At 42.1% G+C, this 20,646-nt stretch overlaps 2 protein-coding genes across 5 annotated transcripts in view; one reads left to right on the top strand and one right to left on the bottom strand.

The window, feature by feature from the left end:
* Window positions 1–20,646, top strand: part of RHOG (ras homolog family member G) — a 1,041,648-nt gene that overhangs the window by 886,624 nt on the left and 134,378 nt on the right. The gene's annotated exons all lie outside the window — the stretch shown is intronic.
* Window positions 1–20,646, bottom strand: part of STIM1 (stromal interaction molecule 1) — a 217,224-nt gene that overhangs the window by 94,129 nt on the left and 102,449 nt on the right. For all 4 annotated transcript variants that reach the window (XM_050756139.1, XM_050756140.1, XM_050756137.1 and 1 more), the window contains exon 2: window positions 16,232–16,362. In XM_050756139.1, the coding sequence (XP_050612096.1) occupies window positions 16,232–16,362 (131 nt within the window). The remainder of the gene's footprint in view (window positions 1–16,231; window positions 16,363–20,646) is intronic.

Consider the following 20,646-nt stretch of genomic DNA (forward strand, 5'->3'; position numbering starts at 1 on the left):
TGAAAAAATACATATATAGTCAAACAAACACAAACACCAGTTAGGTCTGAAGGGAAGCAGGGACTTGGGAGCCAGCTGCCAATTCCTCCTTGGACAGGAAGAGTCAGAAGTTTTTAATACCTGAAACATGGCTTTTCTCTCTCTGCTAGCTTGACTACTCCTGGCTGCTAGACGATACCTGCATTCTGCCTACCACTTTGTGGGACCCAGATTCTGTCTAGACTAACAGCATCTTTGGGCTGCTAATTACATTTCTGGCTCTGCTTTTTCTTCCAGGTCCTGTGTCCTATACCTCAGGCCAAACCCTTTGTCCCTAACCTCCTTGATCCTCAACCTCATTTATGGGCTTTCTTTCAGCCCCTACTTCCTTGGCTCAGTGTTCCTCTTCTCCTTCCACTTCTTGTCATACACAGACACATCTAAATGCAGAAAGACATATACCCACACAAGCACAAAATGATGTACACACACATACAAAAAAAACCGCACACAAAGGCACATATAGACATATACACATATATAGACATATACACAAACAAGTCTTACAAATATATCTCATCCCTGTCATCGACAGGATTATCATCCAGAATAGACAAAGCAGACTCAACAACAAAGAGAGGGGGAAGGAAAACAACAGTCTGCTTAGTGAGAAAGAATTTCCCTATCTGTCAAAGCAAGCCACCATCAGGTTTTCCTGGAAACATGAGGGGAACCATCTGGGGGAGCTGCTGCCTCATCTTGTGTCTGGCTAAGGTACTGGGACAGATTGCAAACTATGCCTACTCTCACTGATATGTAGCTCAGCTTGTCTGGAAACTGGTACCTTTGCCTGCGTGCTGGCTGACAATGTAGTTTCTGCTATACCAGTACATATAAGATCACTGCACCCTGATTCATCTCCCACAGGTCCTGTGCATACTACCATTACAGCCCTTAAAATGTGCTATTGTCACTGCCTGTTTATATATTTGTCTCTCTCACTAGCCTAGGGCTTGTTAATGGCAAAGAGTATCCTATTTTCATCTCTACTTTACACATGAGCAAAGTGAGTCTCCAAATCACTTAGCCACACACTTAGTACATTGCAAGGTTTGGATTTGAACCCAGGTTGGACTCCAAAGCTCATGCTTAGACTTTTAAAAAGTCAAAGTCCAAACAGTTTATTCTAAAGTTATTCTAAGAAACTCCAAAAGTTAGGACTGAATGTATGAGCTAGGCCAAAGAACTTGAACTCAGTGGAAGTTGTAGCCTATAAACTGATGATCCACTCCTGGTAGGTGAATGCTACAGCCACCCTATAAGTACTTACAAGGTAGAATGGGAACAGGACATTTCTTTAGCCTAAGGAGCAGGTTTCACCTGAAAAATGATGTCATTCATGGTGTCAGCTGTCTCTGTTCTGTGCAAAGGCCCTGAGCCGACTTCAATCTGTGCTTTGCCTGAATTAAGAACAGGGGGTCAGAATGTTCCATGAAGTAGGAGACAAGATGATGACTGTACCAGGATACAGGCAGAGAACTAGAAAGAAAAAAAGTAGAGAGGTGCCTCCAAACTTAAGTCAAAGAAGAATTACTATAGCAACAAAATGTATATATTGGAAACCAATGCTGAAGTTAATCTGCATATAGTAAATTTTTTTAAGAAAGGAGAAAGGCTGGACGCGGTTGCTCATGTCTGCAGTGCCAGCACTTTGGGAGGCCAAGGCGGGCGGATCAGTTGAGGTCAGGAGTTTGAGACCAGCCTGACCAACATGCGAAACCCCGTATCTACTAAAAATACAAAAATTAGCTAGGCATGGTGGCATATGCCTGTAATCCCAGCTACTCAGGAGGCTGAGACAGGAGAATCGCTTGAATCCAGGAGGCGGAGGTTGCAGTGAGCCGAGACTGCACCACTGTACTCCAGCCTGGGCTACAAGAGGAAACTGTCTAAAAAAAAAAAAGAAAAAAGAAAAAGAAAGAAAGGAGAAAGAGGAGGAGGAGGAGGAAAAGAAAAAGCAGCAGTAGCAGTAGCTCCAGGCTGTCAAAGCTGTGTGCAGGGAAAGCAAAGAAAAGTTATGTTCAAAATTGGGTCCAGGGACCAAAAGGAAAGCACTGCTTCCCAGGTGCCAATATGGCCTCTTGGAGTGATATAGCAGCCATGGGAATCAGAGAGAGGCCCTGAGCACAAGGTGAATCAAGGAAAAATAAAACTACAGTCACTTGGTTAGCTGTCTTTGACAACTCCTCACATGTAATGCCACATAGTAGGGGTCAAGAAATTGATTCAGGCCCCTGATATATAGGTAAGAGGGAATTGCCACCAGAGTTGCCCCACAGATTCTTTGACATCTTAACTTCCCCAGAAGCAGTACTAACTACAAAAAAGAAAAAGGAAGGAATAAAAAGAGGGAGAGAAGGAGAAATTATCCAAAAAAGAAAGCTCCAGGACTCTTCAGTCTGACGTTTTCAAAAGTCATCTATACCTGCCCAGGAACTGAGGCAACCTGGCTGTCAGTTAGCTAATCAGGGATCTGCTTCCAGCAACCATGGTACTTCAGACTTCAAAGCACCACTGTATCTCTATCAAAGTTGGAGGTAAGGGAAATGGAGATAGAGGCTGGGCACAGTGGCTCACACTTGTAATCCCAACACTTTGGGAGGCCAAGGCAGGCCAATTACTGGAGGCCAGGAGTTCGAGACCAGCCTGGCCAACATAACAAAACCCCTTCTCTACTAAAAACACAAAAACATTAGCCGGCCATGGTGGCGCATGCCTGTAGTCCCGGCTACCCTGGAGGCTGAGGCATGAGAATCACTTGACCCTAGAAGGTGGAGGTTGCAGTGAGCAGAGACCGCACCACTGCACTCCAGCCTGGGCGACACAGCGAGACTCTGTCTCATAAAAAAGAAATGTAAATAGAAAAATCAACATGACTTTCAAAGTGCTTTCTTTTTTTTTTTTTTTGAGACGGAGTCTCGCTCTGTCGCCCGGGCTGGAGTGCAGTGGCCAGATCTCAACTCACTGCAAGCTCCGCCTCCCAGGTTTACGCCATTCTCCTGCCTCAGCGTCCCGAGTAGCTGGGACTACAGGCGCCCGCCAACCCACCCGGCTAGTTTTTTGTATTTTTTAGTAGAGACGGGATTTCACCGTGTTAGCCAGGATGGTCTCGATCTCCTGACCTCGTGATCCACCCGTCTCGGCCTCCCAAAGTGCTGGGATTACAGGCTTGATCAAAGTGCTTTCCACAGGGCCCTAAGGATGGTTACAGGCTGAGCTACAGAAAGGCAAGTGAAAGGTGACCACCACTCCAAACAATGCAGTGACACTTTAAAAAACATCTTTATTGAGATCAAATTCACATATGAATTGCAGTATAAAACCCAATAGTTTTTAGTATATTCACAGAAGTATACAACTATCACCACAATCTAATTTTAGAATATTATCATCAACCTGAGGTACATCTGAGTTACAATAACCTCAAAAATGGTTAACTATGAGCTAACTCAGTCTCTTTCCTTATTGGTTATATGGGAAAAAATTAATGTCTATCTCAGAGATTTCTTGTAAGGATTATATGAAAGAGTGTATGCAAGAGTACACAGCACAAGCCTAGCACATCATAGCAATGGTAGTAGGAGTAAAAGAAGTAGAAATACTGCTACTATAAACTAGACCACAGGCTGGGTACTTGATATACCTGATTTCATTTCATCTTTGCCATAATCTTTCAAGGTAGGAATTACTGACTAATTTGAGGGTAAGGAAATGAAAGTTCACAGAGTTTAAGAAAATTTTCCAGGCTGGGTGCAGTGGCTCATGTTTACAATCCCAGTACTTTGGAAGGCTGAGGTGGGCAGAGATTGCTTGAGCCCAGGAGTTTGAGACCAGCCTGGGTAACATGGTGACACCTCCGTCTCTACAAAAAATACAAAAATTATCTGGGCATGGTGGCGTGCACCTGTAGTCCCAGCTACTCAGGAGGCTGTAATGGGAAGATTGCTTGAACCCAGGAGTTTGAGGCTGCAGTAAGCTGTGAGCATGCCACTGCACTCCAGGCTGGATGACAGAGCAAGACTCTATTTCAAAAAAAGAAAAGAAAAGAGAAATGAAAAGAAAAAGAGAGAGAGAAAAAAACTTTTCCAAAGCCAAACAACTAATAATTGGCAAAAGTATACCTGAAACCATCATCTTTCTTGCTCTAAAAGTACATACTTCTGCTCTACTACATAACCTTTCGGCATTCTCAGTGTTTTCCTTTTCTTCTTCACTTGTGACCCTATAGTATGTGTTATTCTCAAAGTCTTTCTTATCATTTTAAGTACAGTAATCTTACCTCCATCCAGATTCTGCACATGATTCATAACATAGGACAGAAGGGTAGGGAAGGGGGTCACAGAGGAGATCAGACATATAGGTCATATACTAACATGTCTAGAGGCCAGACTCTAGCAACTCCAGAAAAACAACCCAACACTGACTTCAGCTTTTATCCTGACAGGGAACTCACAAGTCCAAAGCACTCTGTTCCCAGTACCAATGACCAGCTCACTCTGTACTCCTCCTTTGCACTAGAGAAACAATTTAAAGGGCATAAAATAATAAGATAGTATCTTTGTTTTCAAATTCAAAATTTAAAAAACCTCAACTCAGCACCCTTATGAGAAAGGCCCTGAACCAAACACAATGTTATGAGAAACAGCAATTAATAAAACCTAGTTCGTGACCCCTAAAGGAACCCACAATCTGGTAGGATAGGTAAGCATGGACCCAATTACAATACAGAACAGAGCAACATGACAAACATAAGGTTCATGCCAAGTACTCTCGAACGTGAGAAAGGATTACTTCCCACTGTAGGAGAACAAACAAGATTTCTTGGACTGGCCGGGCATGGTGGCTCACGCCTATAATCCCAGCACTTTGGGACCCCGAGGCGGGTGGATCACAAGGTCAGGAGTTCAAGACCAGCTTGGCCAACACGACGTAACCCCGCTTCTACTAAAAGTAAAAAAATTAGCCAGTCGTGGTGGCGCGCACCTGTAATCCCAGCTACTCAGGAGCCTGAGGCAGGAGAATCGTTGGAACCCAGGAAGCAGAGATTGCAGTGAGCCAAGATCACACCACTGCACTCCAGCCTGGGCAAAAGAACAAGACTCCGTCTCAAAAAAAAAAAAAAAAAAAAAAAAATTTTTTGGATGAGGCAACATTTAATCTAGGCCAGTAGTTCTCAACAAGGGGCAGTTTGAAAGTTGACAACTGACAATAGTAACTGGCAATATTTTGGGTTGTCAAACTGGAAGGGGGAAGGGGAAAGGTTTGCTACTGGCATCCAGTATATAGAGGCTAGGAATGCTACTAAACATCCTACAATGTACAAGACAGCTCCCCACAACAAAGAACTATCTGGCCCAAAATATCAATAATGCTGAGGTTCAGAAACCCTGATCTAGGCCTTGGAGGACAAATGAAATTTCTCTTTCCTTTTGTTTTTATTTGTTTTTTGGGTTTTTTGTGTGTGTGTGTGTGTGTGTGTTGTTGTTGTTGTTGTTGTTGTTGTTGTTGTTTTATTCCAGGCATTGCACTGAAATGTGTGGGTTTTTTGTTTTTTTTTTTTTTTTTAAGAGACGGGGTCTTGTTATGTTGCCCAGCCTGGTCTAGAACTCCTGGCCTCAAGCAATCCTCTTGTCTCAACCAAGTAGCTGAGATTATAGGCATGAACCACCAAACCTGGCCTGAGTGAAATTTTTACAGGCAAAGTGGGAAGCAGAGAAATGCCAGGATAAGGATTTATCTGGAACAGGGGCACAGTGATAAGATATGAAGAGCATGTTTGGGGTGGCTGTAGCATAGAGTAAAAAAATGCAGTATAACATGAACTAGTAGCATGAGTTAAATCCAAATGATGGGAGCGTTGAAGGACAGACAAGAGTTTAGATTAATTAAAGAAGCAAAAGTAAGCCACTCATTTATAGTTTTATCATCTCTAAAATAAAGCTAACAACACCTAGTTCACAGAGTGGTTAAGGATTAAACAAAACTTTATATGTAATCAGCTCGGCTTGGCACATGGTAGAAGTAATCTGATGAGTTGTGCTTTAATAATGCCAGTATTAGTGCAGGAAGACAAATTTATAGACAAAATAATACAATCAAAATCATTAGGGCACAAAGCAAGGCAATTTCTAATTAAGTGCTAAATTGAGCTATAGAGACTATGTGCTATGGGAGTTAGTACTGAGATGAGGAAGATCACTGGGAATGGGAAAGTCAGGGAAGGTTCACATAAAATGAAGCTGGCACATTCCAGAAGACAACTAAGATTGATACAGACAGGGCCAGGGCTGCAGGGAGGGGCACAAGAGGTTAATTCCAGGTAAGGAGAACTACCTGAGCAAAGAAAGGGGACTGGAAGTAAACATAAAATGTTTATAAGACAAAGAAGATTGGAGCCAGACCAAAGTGGTAGGAGGTATGTCTGGAGAATTAACAAAGGTAGCCAGGGTGCAGTGGCTCTCACTTGTAATCCCCAGCAAATCGGAAGGCTGAGGTGAGGGGACTGCTTGAGACCAGGAGTTCAAGACCAGATTTGGCAACATAGCAAGACCCTGTCTCCACAAAAATAGTTAGCCTAGTGTGGTGGTGCACACCTGTAGCCCTACCTAGTTGGGAGGCTGAGGTAGGAGGATCATTTGAGCCTAGGAGCTGAAGGCTACAGTGAGCCACGATTGTGCCACTGCACTCCAGCCTAGATGACAGAGTGAGACCCCAACTCTTTAAAAAATATATTTCAATGAGAAACAAAGAAAAGAAAGGTTGAAGTCAGATTTAAAGAGATGGAGTGGTAGGTACAGGAAGTTAAAGGAAACAGGAAAAGGAAATCATGCAGGAGACACGGAACCCAAATGTAGGTTAGGAAGATCACTCACAGCATGTACGACATGGGCTTTCCAGGAGAGACTAGAGGCAGAACACTTAAGGGTTGTCTACAGCTATCTGAATATAAGAAAGTGAGGCCCAGAGCATGAAAGGGAATACAATTATTAATAATTATGGTAATAACGTCTATAAATAACCCAGCTACTTATCTTCATCTAATTTGGCCCATATTAGCCACAGCACTGGGCTTCCTACTCTCTCCCTATATACTACTACCTATCAAGTCCAAGTTCCTACTGGCATTTTAGATATTGCAAGTGAACCTGCTGACTGCTCCCCTCAGAGTTTAGCTCCCTTAGCTCTGATTCCACCTGATGCCAGCTTCCTGAACTCCCACAGCCTCCCAGGACCTAGCATGCCTCTCGGTGGGACAATGAAAAACATAGAAAACAAGTCTATTTCTACCCCCACTAAACTCTAAACAGTTCTCATGACACTTCTACTCTGTCGCTCAGGCTGGATTACAGTGGCATGATCTCGGCTCACTGCAACCTCCGCCTCCCTGGGGTTCAAGTGATTCTCATGCCTCAGCCTCCCGAGTAGCTGGGATTACAGGCACTTGCTACGAAGCCCAGCTAATTTTTGTATTTTTAGTAGAGACGGGGTTTCACCATGTTGGTCAGGCTGGTCTCGAACTCCCGACCTCAAGTGATCCACCCGCCTCGACCTCCCAAAGTGCTGGGATTACAGGCATGAGCCACTGTGCCTGGCCCAAAAGCCAGATCTTTTTAAAAGTACACAGGTGCAGGGCGTGGTAATCCCAGCACTTTGGGAGGCCAAGGCGGGCAGATCACCTGAGGTCAGAAGTTTGAGACCAGCCTGACCAACATGGAGAAACCCCGTCTCTACTAAAAATATAAAATTTTGCCGGGTGTGGTGGTGCATGCCTGTAATCTCAGCTACTCGGGAGGCTGAGGAAGGAGAATCGCTTGAACCTGGGAGGCGGAGGTTGCGGTGAGCTGAGATTGCACCATTGCACTCCATCCTGGGCAACAAGAGCGAAACTCCATCTCAAAAAAAAAAAAAAAAAAAAAAAAAAAAAAAAAAATGTAGGCATATGTAGGAGGCTGGGTGAGCTGCCAGAAAAGTTGTAGTCCCTGTAAATGTGTGATCCTGCTTTATCATGCCCTCCCTCTTAATATCAACCACTTAGGCAAAAACAGAACTACCTCAACCTCCTACAGTGTCCTGGCCCTAGTCAAGTCAGGCACACCACTGGGAGTGGCTCCCATGGCTGAATGCTGTGGTGCCATGGGATGGTGATAGAGCTGATGTGGAATTTTGCTATACAGGCCAGCCCTCACTATTGTACCCTCATGTTGAGAGAGAAAAAATCATGGCTTTAGCACCTATGTTTTAGCACCTATATACCAGGCATTGTGTTAGGAGCTTTGCAAACATTAATTTCTCACAATATCCCTGCAACATCCCTCCTCAAATAGCTTAAAAAAAAATTGAGGCTCAGAAAGGTAAGGTTATTTGCCTAAAGTTGTATAGCCAGTAAATGGCAAAGCCAAGTTTTGAATACAGGCTTGTTTGCATCAAAATATATGTTCTTTCTGATGATAATAATAATAAACATAAAAACTTTCATTGAGCTTCTATGTGCCAGGCATTGTATTAAGTGCTTTATATGCATTATTCATTTAATATTCGCAACAACTTCATGAAAGGCCTACCACTATTATTACTTCAATTTCTAATGGAGAAACTGAGGTGGAAAGGGATTATGTAACTTCCCCAAGTTTCCACAGCTGGAAGAGGCAGAATGGAGTCTGTATGATTCCAGAGCATAAGCTTATAACCCTGTGTTATACTTCCACATCAGACACCACAGGCACTAACAGAAGTCGTAAGTAGATCTTGTAGCTTCCTGGATTCATACTGCTACCTACTCATCCTTATCCCCTAAAATGTGTGATCACACCCTTGCTAAGACTCCCATAGCAGAATGATAGCATTCTGCTATAGCAATATTGGTCAGTCATTCAACACAGTGATTAAGCACATATTCTATAACAGGCTTTGTTGGGCACTGGGGAGAATGGAGACAAACCAGATAAGAGCAGTGATCTGCCCACCTCGGCCTCCCAAAGTGTTGGGATTACAGGCATGAGTCATCGGCACCTGGCCTGGCTTATTTTCTGTCGTCGAGTTTTGAGAGTTCTTTATTTGTGTTGGGAGCATTAAATAGCACTTTTCTCACTGAATCCTGACAACAACCCTGAAACGGTAGGAATCATTAACTACCACTTCACCCTGAGAAAACCAAAGGAAAAGTCACTAGACTACTATAATCTGATCACAGTTCTGCCTAATTTCAAAGTTTTCTTATCACTTAATCACCTGTGACATATAGATCACTAGAATGCAAGTTCCATAAAAGCAGGGATCTTATCTGTTTTGTACACTGTGGAATCCCTAGCCTTCAAATAGTGACTGCCTTTAATACGTATTAAATAAGAATTTGTTTAATGGCTGAATAAATGCCCTGATTTGCCATGTAGGCTGCAGAAAAGAAAATAGCACTGCTCTCAAAAAGTCTGGTCCAGTCAAGGGGACAATGGTCTTAGGTAGGCCCTTGTCTGCCCACCTCATACTGTTAAGCACAACCTAACAGTACCATTCCACTGCAACAAATCTTTTGCCCATGGAGCAAACCCCACCACAGGTTTGAATAGAACACAGGTCACGAATTCTCATACTGCCAGCCTGGTAGAACTCCCTGCCAGCTCTGCAAGAAGGGCACCATCACCAATAGAGCCATCTTGCACATCTGAAAGGCCCACAATACATAGCCTCTGCTATCCAGAAGAGAAGCAAGCAAAGAAGGCACCTAACCAAACTAGCTGCCCCTACACAAATGATTATATGTTTTTCTTTTATTTTAAGGACTCTTAAAAAGTCTTTTTTTTTTTTTTTTTTTTTTTTTTTGGTAGACATAGAGTCTCCCTATGTTGTCCAGGCTGGTCTTGAACTGCTGGGCTCAAGCAATCCTCCTGCCTCAGCCTCCCAAGGTGCTCAGATTACAGGAGTGAGCCACCACAACTGGCCTGATTATATATTTTTCTATGACATGCCTACTGAGTCTCAGTTTGCCCTAAGTCTAATTTCACAGCAGAGTATATTCAGCAATTAGAAACGAGAATGGCTTTTTCTGCCCATGGATGCCACTGAAAACATCATCAAAGTCACTCTTCCCACTGCTATCAAGTCTAAGTCATAGTCTCTTAAGGAGTCCCAACAGGTGTAGAAGTTCGTCATCAGAGTTGAGCTTTGAAATGACCAATGAGGGTCCAATGAGCCATTCTGAGCAACAGGGAGCACTCACAGACTGTGGTAATGAGAGATTCAAATACCAAGTGCTCAAGGGGCTTTGGGTTTGTCACATATGCCACTGTGGAGGAGGTGGATGCAGCTGTGAATGCAAGGCTACACAAGGTGAACGGAAGAGCTGTATCAAGAGAAGATTCTCAAAGATCAGGTGCCCACTTAACTATGAAAAGGATATTTGTTGGGGGCTTAAAAAAAGATACATTTTAAATTTTTTAAAAAATTTTGAAAATTAGCTGGGTGTGGTGGCATGTGCCTGTAGTCCCAGCCACTCAAGAGGCTGAGACAGGAAGATCGTTTGAGCCTGGGAGGTAAAGGCTACAGTGAGCCATGCTCACACCACTGAACTCCGGCCTGGCCGACAGTGTGAGACTTTGTCTCAAAATAAATAAACAAATCTTTTTAAAAGGAATACTGGCTGGGTGCAGTGGCTCATGCCTGTGATTCTAGCACTTTGGGAGGCCGAGGCAGGGGATCACTTGCCCAGGAGTTCAAGACCAGCCTAGGCAGCATGGCAAGACCTCGTCTCTACAAAAAAATATAAAAATTAGCCGAGTGCAGTGGTGCATGCCTGTAGTCCCAGCTACTCGGGAGGCTGAGATGGGAGGATCACTTGAGCCCAGGAGGTCCAGGCTGCAGTGAGCTGTGTTCACACCTGGGCAACAGAGCAAGACCTTGTCTCCAGAAAAAAAAAAAAAGAAATACCATACTGTGAATGGCCACAACTATGAAGTTAGGGATGCTCTGTCAAAGCAAGAGATGGCTAGTGTTTCATCTAGCCAAAGAGGTCAAAGTGGTTCTGGAAACTCTGGTGGTGGTCGTGGAGGTGGTTTTGGTGGGAATGACAACTTTGGTTATGGAGGAGAAACTTCAGTGGTTGTGGTGACTTTGGTAGCAGCCATGGTGGTGGTGGATCTGGTGGCAACGGGGATGGCTATAATGGATTTGGTAACAACAGTGCTTATAAAGGGGCAGCCCTGGGGTTACTCTGGAGGAAGCAGAGGCTATGGAAGTGGAGGCAGGATTATGGAAATCAGGGCAGTGGCTACAGCAGCAGTGTCAGCTCTCACAGCTATAACAACAGTGGACGCAGAAGCAGCTTTGTTGGTAGTAGCGAAAGCAATTTTGGAGGTGGTGGAAGCTACAATAATTTTGGCAATTATAACAATCAGTCCTCAAATTTTGGATGCATGAAGGGAGGAAACTTTGGAGGCAGAAGCTCTGGATTCTACACTGGTCAAAACACAAAACCAAGAGAGCTATGGTGGTTCCAGTAGCAGCAGTAGCTATGGCAGTGGCAAAAGATTTTAATTACTGCTAGAAAAATGCTTAGCAGGAGAAGAAAGCCAGAGAAGTGACAAGGAAGCTACAGGTTACAACAGATTTGTGAACTCAGCCAAGCACAGTGGTGGCAGGGCCTAGCTGCTACAAAGAAGACATGTTTTAGACAAATACTCATGTGTATAGGCAAAATAAAGTAGGACTGTATTTGTGACTAATTGTATAAAAGGTTATTTTAGTTTCTTTTCTGTGGAAAATGTAAAGCATGCCAACAAAAAGTTTTAGTGTAGATAATTTTTTTTACTCATGCTGTTGATTGCTAAATGTAATAGTTTGATTGTGATGTTGAATAAACGTGTCTATAAAAAAGAAATGAGAATGAATCAAAGAAGAGATAAAACTATAAGAAGAAAACTATAATCGTACGAATTATGTAATCGTACGAATGTATGTAGGAATCTAGGTAGTGGGGTAATAATACAAGAGGCCTTGAAGATATGCTTTGATTCATACAAAGAAAAGTTAACACTCTAGTCACAATAACCTGAAGGAAGAAAGACTTACTTCAGAAATGGCTAAAATTTTAAAAGATCTAGCACTGGGGTTACAGTCCAGTTATGCAAAAAAGTTACTAGTAGGAGGCTGAATACATGAGGACTCAATAGAGCACCCCTTCAGACTTCTACTAAGGCTCTTGAGTAATCAGCAAGGCTTTTAGATGTCTTATAAAAACCTCAGGTCCTTCATCGGATACCCAAGGAAATGAAGCTGAAGCAGGAGAATGAGGGGAAAATTAACCAGCCTTCTAACTTTGTCTGCCTCATTCTAAAATTTACACAGTAGACCATTGGTCATCCATGCTGTTCCACAAAGAGTTTTTTGTTTATGATTTATGACAGGTTTATGCTACTTCTATTTGAATATCTATATTTCCCATGTAGTTTTTATGTTTAATATTAGGAGAGTAGAGCCAGTTAACATTCAGGAAGTTATCTGTTTCCATCTTGAGGTGGCCAAAATGGGAATGTAGAATTTTTATAAAGGTTATAAATGTTTGGCATAGTATTTGGTACACTGTGGCTTCACAAGGGCCAGTGTTAAAACTGCTTCATGTCTAAGCAAAGAAAACTGCCTACACATTGGTTTGTCCTGGTAGGGAGTGAAAGGGATCATTGGTTCTAGTCACAGGTGTAGTTACTGTAGGTACTTTAAGGTTTGGAGCACTTAACAGGCTGTGGTAGAAACAGACATCCCATGGATATCACATGTTACATCTTGTATATCTATGGAATATTCAATCTCACTGTGCACACCTTTGACTACGGCTGCAGAAGTGTTCCTTTAGACAAAGTTGTGACCCATTTTACTCTGAATAAGGGCAGAAACAGTTCACATTCCATCATTTATAAAGTTACCTGATGTTGGCTTTCATTATTTTTGCTACACTCATTTTATTTGTATTTAAATGTTTTAGGCAACCTGAAAACAAATGTAAAAGTAAAGATGCAGTAAAAATGAATTGCTTGATATTCATTACTTCATGTATATCAAGCACAGCAGTAAAACAAAAAAAGAAAAACCCATGTATTTAATTTCTTTTTTTTTTTTTAGGTTTTTTGCTTTCGTGATTTTTTTTGATACCTGCCTAGCATGCATGTGCTGTAAAAATAGTTAACAAGGAAATAACTTGAGATGATGGCTAGCTTTGATTAACATTTTATGAAATTCTCATGAACAATCCAAGCATAATTGTTAAGAACACGTGTACTAAATTCATGTAAGTGGAATAAAGTTTTATTAATGAAAAAAAAAAACCTTCAGGTCCTTGATGGCCAAAAGAACCAGGGTTTCTGGTACCCCACTATCCATTACACAATATTCTAAACCCTGAGATATCTACCCAACTTTCTAGTTAGATCCTGAACTCTAAGGCTATCTTATACATGTTTAAAGTGACTTAGGCACACACATTTTGGTACTTTCTCTTTCAGGAAGCTAACTTGTGATTGATCATGCAAACCTAGACCAGCAGGCCTCTCTAACCACGTGAAGCCTGAGACTGCAGGGAGAGTAGTGGAAACCAAGGCAAGGCAAAAACTATACTGAAAAAGAACAACTCACCACTGGCGCAGGGAAGAGCAGGGTAACAGCTTTTGTGTTATTTCGGAACAGTTTGTGCTGATGAGCTTTTTGTTGTGGTAACATTCCTCTAAAAAGAACATTTTATTCCTCCCCTCATTGACAAAGCAGCTCAGCAGAATGTGACCAAAAAAAAAAAAAAAAAAAAAAAAAAAAAAAAAAAAAAAAAAAAAAAGAACGAGGAGCAGATAACAAAGATTTCCAAGAACTTATAGATCTTGGGTTATATCACCTTCTTCGTCCATTCCCCAGTTTTGTGGCCAGGCCCTGGGACAGTGATCAGGATGTCAGTAGTCCTCATTCACCCCCAGGAACATGGCTCTATTCTCAGGATAGACAAATAAAATTTTGATCCTTTACAGGTCAGTGACACTTCTGGATGTAACCAAATTTCAGACACTTACATCATAGTCGTTGTCTTTGCTCAAGAACTTACAGTTGCCTGGTTCAACAGGTATACATATCTCAGCCTGGTCCCCACTTTCCTTTCCAACTTTTTGTTCTGTGGTTTTCTACCACAGTCCCTATCTAACCAAACCAACCCACTATATTTCTTACTACTTCTACAGCTTTGCTCACACTGATTCTCCAATACTGAGTAAGCCCAACCCTTTCCATTCTATTAAATTTTACTTTTTCTCCAGGAAGCCTATTTTTCTCTTCCTTTAAATTCCTTAAACATTATCTGGTTCATCCTTACAGACAAATCCCCTCTGTTGACCAATCAGTGAATTCTGTGTTTTGTTTTCGTTTTTGTTTTTTTTAGAGACAGGGTCTTGCTCTGTTGCCCAGGCTGGAGTGCAATGGCATGATTATAGCTCACCACAGCCTCAACCTCCTACGTTCAAGCGATCCTCCAGCTTCAGCCTCCAGAGTAGCTGAGACTACAGGTGTATGACACCACGCCCAGCCAATTTTTTTTTTTTTTTTTTTTTTTTTTAGAGACAGGGTCTTGCTGTGTTGTCCAGGCTAGTCTCGAATTCTTGGCCTCAAGCTGTCCTTCTGCCTTGGCCTCCCAAAGTGCTGGGATTACAGGCATGAGCCACCACACCCAGATTCAGTGGAGTTCTGTATGCTACTTGCCCATCTTCAGTGATAGGGAGTTCACTGTCTACCAAGGAACCCTCTTCTATGGCAAGATAGCTCTCACTGTTAGTCAATTCTTTATTCTAAAAGAAAATGCCTACTTTTTACTTTCCCCACTTTACTTTGGACCTGGTTCTGCTCTTAGAATAGAAGAAACAATACAGCAGTACTTAAGAGCATGGGCTTGGAAATCAGATCTGCACTGATACCCACTGTGTCCCTGAACAAAATGCTTAACCTTCCTAAGGCTCCATACCCTGGTAATAATACCAACTTCATAAATCTGTTGAAGTTAAAAGAGTAACTATGCAAAAAGCTTAACACTGTCACTGGCATAAAGTAAGAGTTCAATCAATGATAGCTAGTATCATGGTTTTCACTTTACTATCATCATTACTTAAGTCTGATTTCTTTACTTCTTATGTATTTAAAGATAGAAATTATATTACCTGAGTCTCCTCTTCTCCAGGCTAAAGTCTCTTCACTAGACTTTAACTTATATAAAGACAGACTGTATCTGTTTTATTTACAGTCCCATATCCGTGCCTAGCACAGTGCATGGTACATACATGCTTAATAAACATAATTGTGTTGAATGCTCTTTGTTTTGTACTTTCCATACTCTTCATCACTCATGTCACTCCTCTCTGTATAGGCCCTCACTGTTTCAAATCCTTCTGACAATGTGGGATCCAAAATTGAACTCAAAACTCAAAGGTAGGCTGGCAGGAAAGAGAGAGTAGGGTTATCTCCCCCATCATGATATAACTACATCACTATTGAAGATTTGGCATAACTTGGTAGCTTCACCAAACTACTGGTATATGTTGAGCTTTAAAAGAAGAAACTTTTAAATCTTTTCACAAATAATGACCTTACACTCTGGGATCTGCTGAGCTACAGGTACAACAATGCCAAAAGATGAAACAATAAAGCTTTTTTCCATTTAGAGACTCCTCTAACTCTTCCTATCTAGACCATGCAACTGGCTCCCAAAAACTTCAGCCTGGAATTCAGAATGATCTTTCTAAAACAATTTGTTTCTTCTTCCCAAATAGAGTATAAACTCCCAGAGGGCAGGATCTGGGTGTCTTATCTTCTATCCCACATGCCAACACAGGGCTGAGAACAGACTGATGCCCTCCAGCTATAGCAGGATTGCAATAAGGATCCAAGGAAACCATAGAGACCAGCCTCAGGGATCCCTCTCCCTCCCAAACAACACAGTTTAGTCAGTGTTATGCAACTAGCCAGTAAGCAGGCGGTAGCCAGCCAGCATAAAGCCTACATTCTGACAGGCTGACTCCTGGAGGGCTGCTCTGCTGGGAGCCACCTTCCCCAATGGGGATGAGTTCCTAAAAAACAAGCCAGCAGAGAACATCTCTCCACAGGGAATAGCCTGTCTAAGCAGCTTTCAAAGACTAATTCACACAGGAAGAAAAGAGAGCCACAGCAGGATGAGAGAGCTCACCTCATCACTTTCTTCCACATCCACATCACCATTGGCATCATCGTCCATCAGCTTGTGGATGTTACGAACTGCCTCGAAGCTGAGTTTCTCATCCTCACTGTGACACAGGGGCTTGTCAATTCGGCAAAACTCTGTGTAAGAAAAGCAAGAGACAACATTACTCAGAGCTGTCACCCAGAACCCATCACCCACCTGTGTCAGCATCCTTAGCTTCTAGCATCTGACTCCTCATGTAGGCACGTAACTGGCTACTTGTACAGTGACAGAGGTGTTTCATCTAGCCTTTAACTGTCTCCCCAAGAAAATGCTGAGCTCCCCCACAGGGGCAATGCTTTATCACCCTAATAATTTCTTGGCAGGGAAGTCTCGCATAGGACTAGGAGTATACTGGGATCTAGACAAGAACGTGAATCAGTAACTCACAAATGAGAGAAAACATAAATAGCCAATGAACACAGGAAAAAGTTTGGCCTCATTAGTAATCAAAGAAATACATATTCAATTGAGTTATTATTTTTAATCAGCCAAATACACAAATGTAAATCAATATAATCTTTCTGGAAACAGAACAACAGCCAATTAGTCCCATTGCCCAAATAATGTGTAATTTTCCTTTTTGCTCATTTTGTCAGTGCTGATACATATAAGGTCAGCCATAGGCTGACTGGGGAAACCTCTCATATCTCATGCCCTCCCATAGACAGTTACATCAGGCAAATATTTTTTAGATATCTGAAGGTCCTGAGCTCATCTGATACAACACCTTAGGTGGTCTGGGATACGGTTTCTTCTGCCTACCATTATATGTCCACGCAGCAGTAAAACCAGTACAAGAGCCTAGGCCACCTTAACTTGTTCTGTGACACCTAGTCCTCTCTTACAAGCCTGGAAAACACCTAGTCTGAATGATGCACACAATAGAAAGAGCCTGAAATCTAGGCTTAGCTCTACCATGTGATCTAGGGAGGACATTTCTCTTCTCCAGGCCTCAAGGTCACTATTTGAAAAAGGTATTTTGACTGAAGTTTCTAGTATTTCTTCCAATTCCTAGATGCTAAAATTTCTCTTTCCTTTTGATCTGGATCTTGACAACTACTTCCTTGGCAAAATACTCTTCAGATGACCCTCAAAGAAGATAGATCTTGACTTCCTAGGCAATAGAAGAAGCTGTCACAGGACAGAAAGTAAGGACAGGATGAAGAGGCTGTGGTTGTGACGCCTTTTAGAAGGCACTAATCAAAGACCTAAAATACCCTAATCCATTTAATCATCTACTTGTCTGCCAGCCAAAGACAGTGATAAGACCAGACAGGTCACCTCTCTACCTCTTGCTAGTTATTCAAATCCTTTTCAAAATAAGGGAGGAGTATAAATATTAAATTTTAAAGTGTTCCAGATGTGATTCAATAAAAGTATGTTGAACATTGAAGTTCACCAATGTTAAATGATGTGCCAAAGTCAAAGGCAGCTGAAGAGCCACAGTGAGAGCCCAAGTCTGCTGACTCCCAGGCCAGCACTTCAAAATCCCATCTTCACCACTGCCTTTTTGCTAGGGTGACCAGATAGCTGGCCTTGGGTTGCTTTCATCTTTTAGAAGCTACAGGTGATAATATGGGCAAGAAGAACACTGAAGCAATGGGGGCTTTTTTGGTTGTTTTTTTGTTTGTTTTTTGAGACAGAGTCTCAACCTGTTGCCAAGGTTGTAGCGCAGTGATGTGATCTCTGCTCACTGCAACCTCCACTCCCCGGGCTCATGCAATTCTCCTGCCTCAGCCTCCCAAGTAGCTGGGATTACAGGCATGCGCCACCACGCCCGGCTAATTTTTTGTATTTTTAGTAGAGATGGGGTTTCACCATGTTGGCCAGGCCAGTCTCGAACTCCTGACCTCAAGTGATCAGCCCACCTCGGCCTCCCAAATTGCTGGGATTACAAGCATGGGTCACCATGCCCAGTCTGCAATGGTTTGATAAAAGAAAAAAAGTATGATGAACAGTATGCATACAAAAAGAAATAACTCTGCATAAACTTATTTCTTTCTACATTTGTTCTGCTAAATTGGGGAATGGGATGAAGGGGTGGTGGGAACTTAGGGAGAGAGCAGAATACACTCAAAGATTAAGGCATTGTTTCTCAACTACCTCACCAACAAAAACATATATAATTAAATATTAGAGCTTTTTTATCAGCCCGTGATATGCCCATTTAAACATTTATTGAATGTTCTTCATATATTAGGCCCTATGATCAGCATGGGGCATAAAAATATGAATCATATCTCATTTTTCTCTCAGAAGGTTAATTACAAAAGTGGGAGAGCCAGGCAATTAAAACACTGTGTGCTAAGTGCCATGACAGAAAGAATCATAATTAAGTATCAGCAAATTTTTTCTGTAAAGGGCCAAATAGTAAACAACTTAGAAATTGTCGGCCATATAGTCTCTGTTGCACAACTTAACTGCCATTGTAGCACAAAAGCATCCATAGACAAAATATAAGTGAATGAACTTGAATGTGTTCTAGTAAAACTTTATTTATAAAAGCAGGCAGTAAACTGGATTTGGCCCACAGGCCATAGTTTGCAGAACTCTGTTATAGAATATCATACGTAGCACACCTAAATCATATTGGATTGACCTAAAAGAAGAAATCCAAGGCTGGGTGTGGTGGCTCACACCTGTAATCCCAGCACTTCGGGAGGCTGAGGTGGGAGTTCCCTTGAGCCTAGGAGTTAAAGACTAGCCTGGGCAACATGGTGAAACCCTGTCTTTACAAAAATTCTTAAAAGTAGCCAGGTATCATGGTGCACACCTGTAGTCCCAGCTACTCAGGAGGCTGAGGTAGGAGGATCGCTTGAGCCCACGAGGTTGAGGCTGCAGTGATCCATGTTTGTGCCACTGAACTCCAGCCTGGGCAACAGAGAGAGACCCTATCTCAAAAAAAAAAAAAAAGAATTAAAGAAAGATAGAAATCCAATCTTTTCATTAGCCTGTATCCACACACAGGCTTATCCTATGTAAAGCATAACTTCTAACAGGCATTTTAAAATAATGGAAATCGTTTACCAAACTCTAGGGTTTGGGGCCTCCAGGCTGCACCACTGGCCTGAGGTCAATTAACCAGCACCTTTCCCAAAGACCTACAAGATCCAAGAAGTTTGGGCTTCAAATACCCAGTCTCTGGTTTGTAACCTGATCAGACAGACAGGTGACCTTTGCTGCTAGCATCAGCTGACACAGAGAAGGATTAAAGGGATTGAGGGTTAGGGAGTACAAAAGCTTGATTCCCCTATGGCTGTTGAATCCTGTACAGAAAAACCATGTCAGCCAAAACTCACAAATAACTCCTTCAACCAAGCATGTCCTGAGCTGTCTCTCTGTTCTTCCTGAGACCTTTCCTACCTTCTCTTACGCATTCCAATCTGGCAAGGTTTCCTACAACCATCTGGAAATACCTTCAAAGAGCCATCCATTTAGCAACACATAACTACAGTGAAAAAGCCTGGACTTAAGAGTCACAACACTATCAAAATCCCATCTTCACCAATTACAAACCATAAGATACTGGACAAGTTAATTTATCTGAGCCCCCAATTTCTCATTTGCAAAATAAGGGTAATAATCTGCTGCCCAAACTTTTTAAAAATGAAATCACGTTTGTTAAAACATCCAGCATAGGGCCTGGCGTAGGCTGATATTTAATACATTTGTAGTATCCTTCTTTACCCCCAGAGCAGCAAGTAAACAGTTCCCATCTTCTGTTAACTTCGGCCACTTTCCCTATGAAGAATCAAATATAGGAGGTATAATCCAATCAACCTGACCAGTCATATGTTCCAGGTGAGTGGGAAAGTGGTTCTTTTCGAGACTCTGACAGCAGCCTGTACTCCCACAACATCTATATGCTATCACTGGTAACATTCATCATACCGGGTTTAATGTGTCTTCCCCACCAGACTGTGATCTCCATAAGGGATTGGTACCATGTCCCCAACAGCAACAAAAACCCAGGTATTGACAAGATGCTCAGTAAATTTTTTTTTTAAAGAATACCTAAATATTAACTCTACAACTATGTGTAGGATTTCTCTAGAGAAAAAAGAGAAGAGTTCTAGGCAAAGAAAATAGCATAGCCATATGTTTTTAAACTTTTTGGTCTCAGGACCCTTTTATATGCGTAACATCTTTTAATTCCAAAGAACTGTTTAATATTTACCATATTAGAAAGTAAAACAGATGCAGCCATAAAAAAGAACGAGATCATGTCCTTTGCAGGGGCATGAATGAAGACGGAGGCCATTATCCTCAGCAAACTAATACAGAAACAGAAAACCAAATACCACATGTTCTCACTTCTAAGTAGGAGCTAAATGATGAGAACACATGGACACACAGAGGGAAACAACACACATTGGGGC

Source organism: Macaca thibetana, chromosome 14 (assembly GCF_024542745.1).
Source record: "Macaca thibetana thibetana isolate TM-01 chromosome 14, ASM2454274v1, whole genome shotgun sequence".
In the NCBI taxonomy this organism is placed as follows: domain Eukaryota; kingdom Metazoa; phylum Chordata; class Mammalia; order Primates; family Cercopithecidae; genus Macaca; species Macaca thibetana.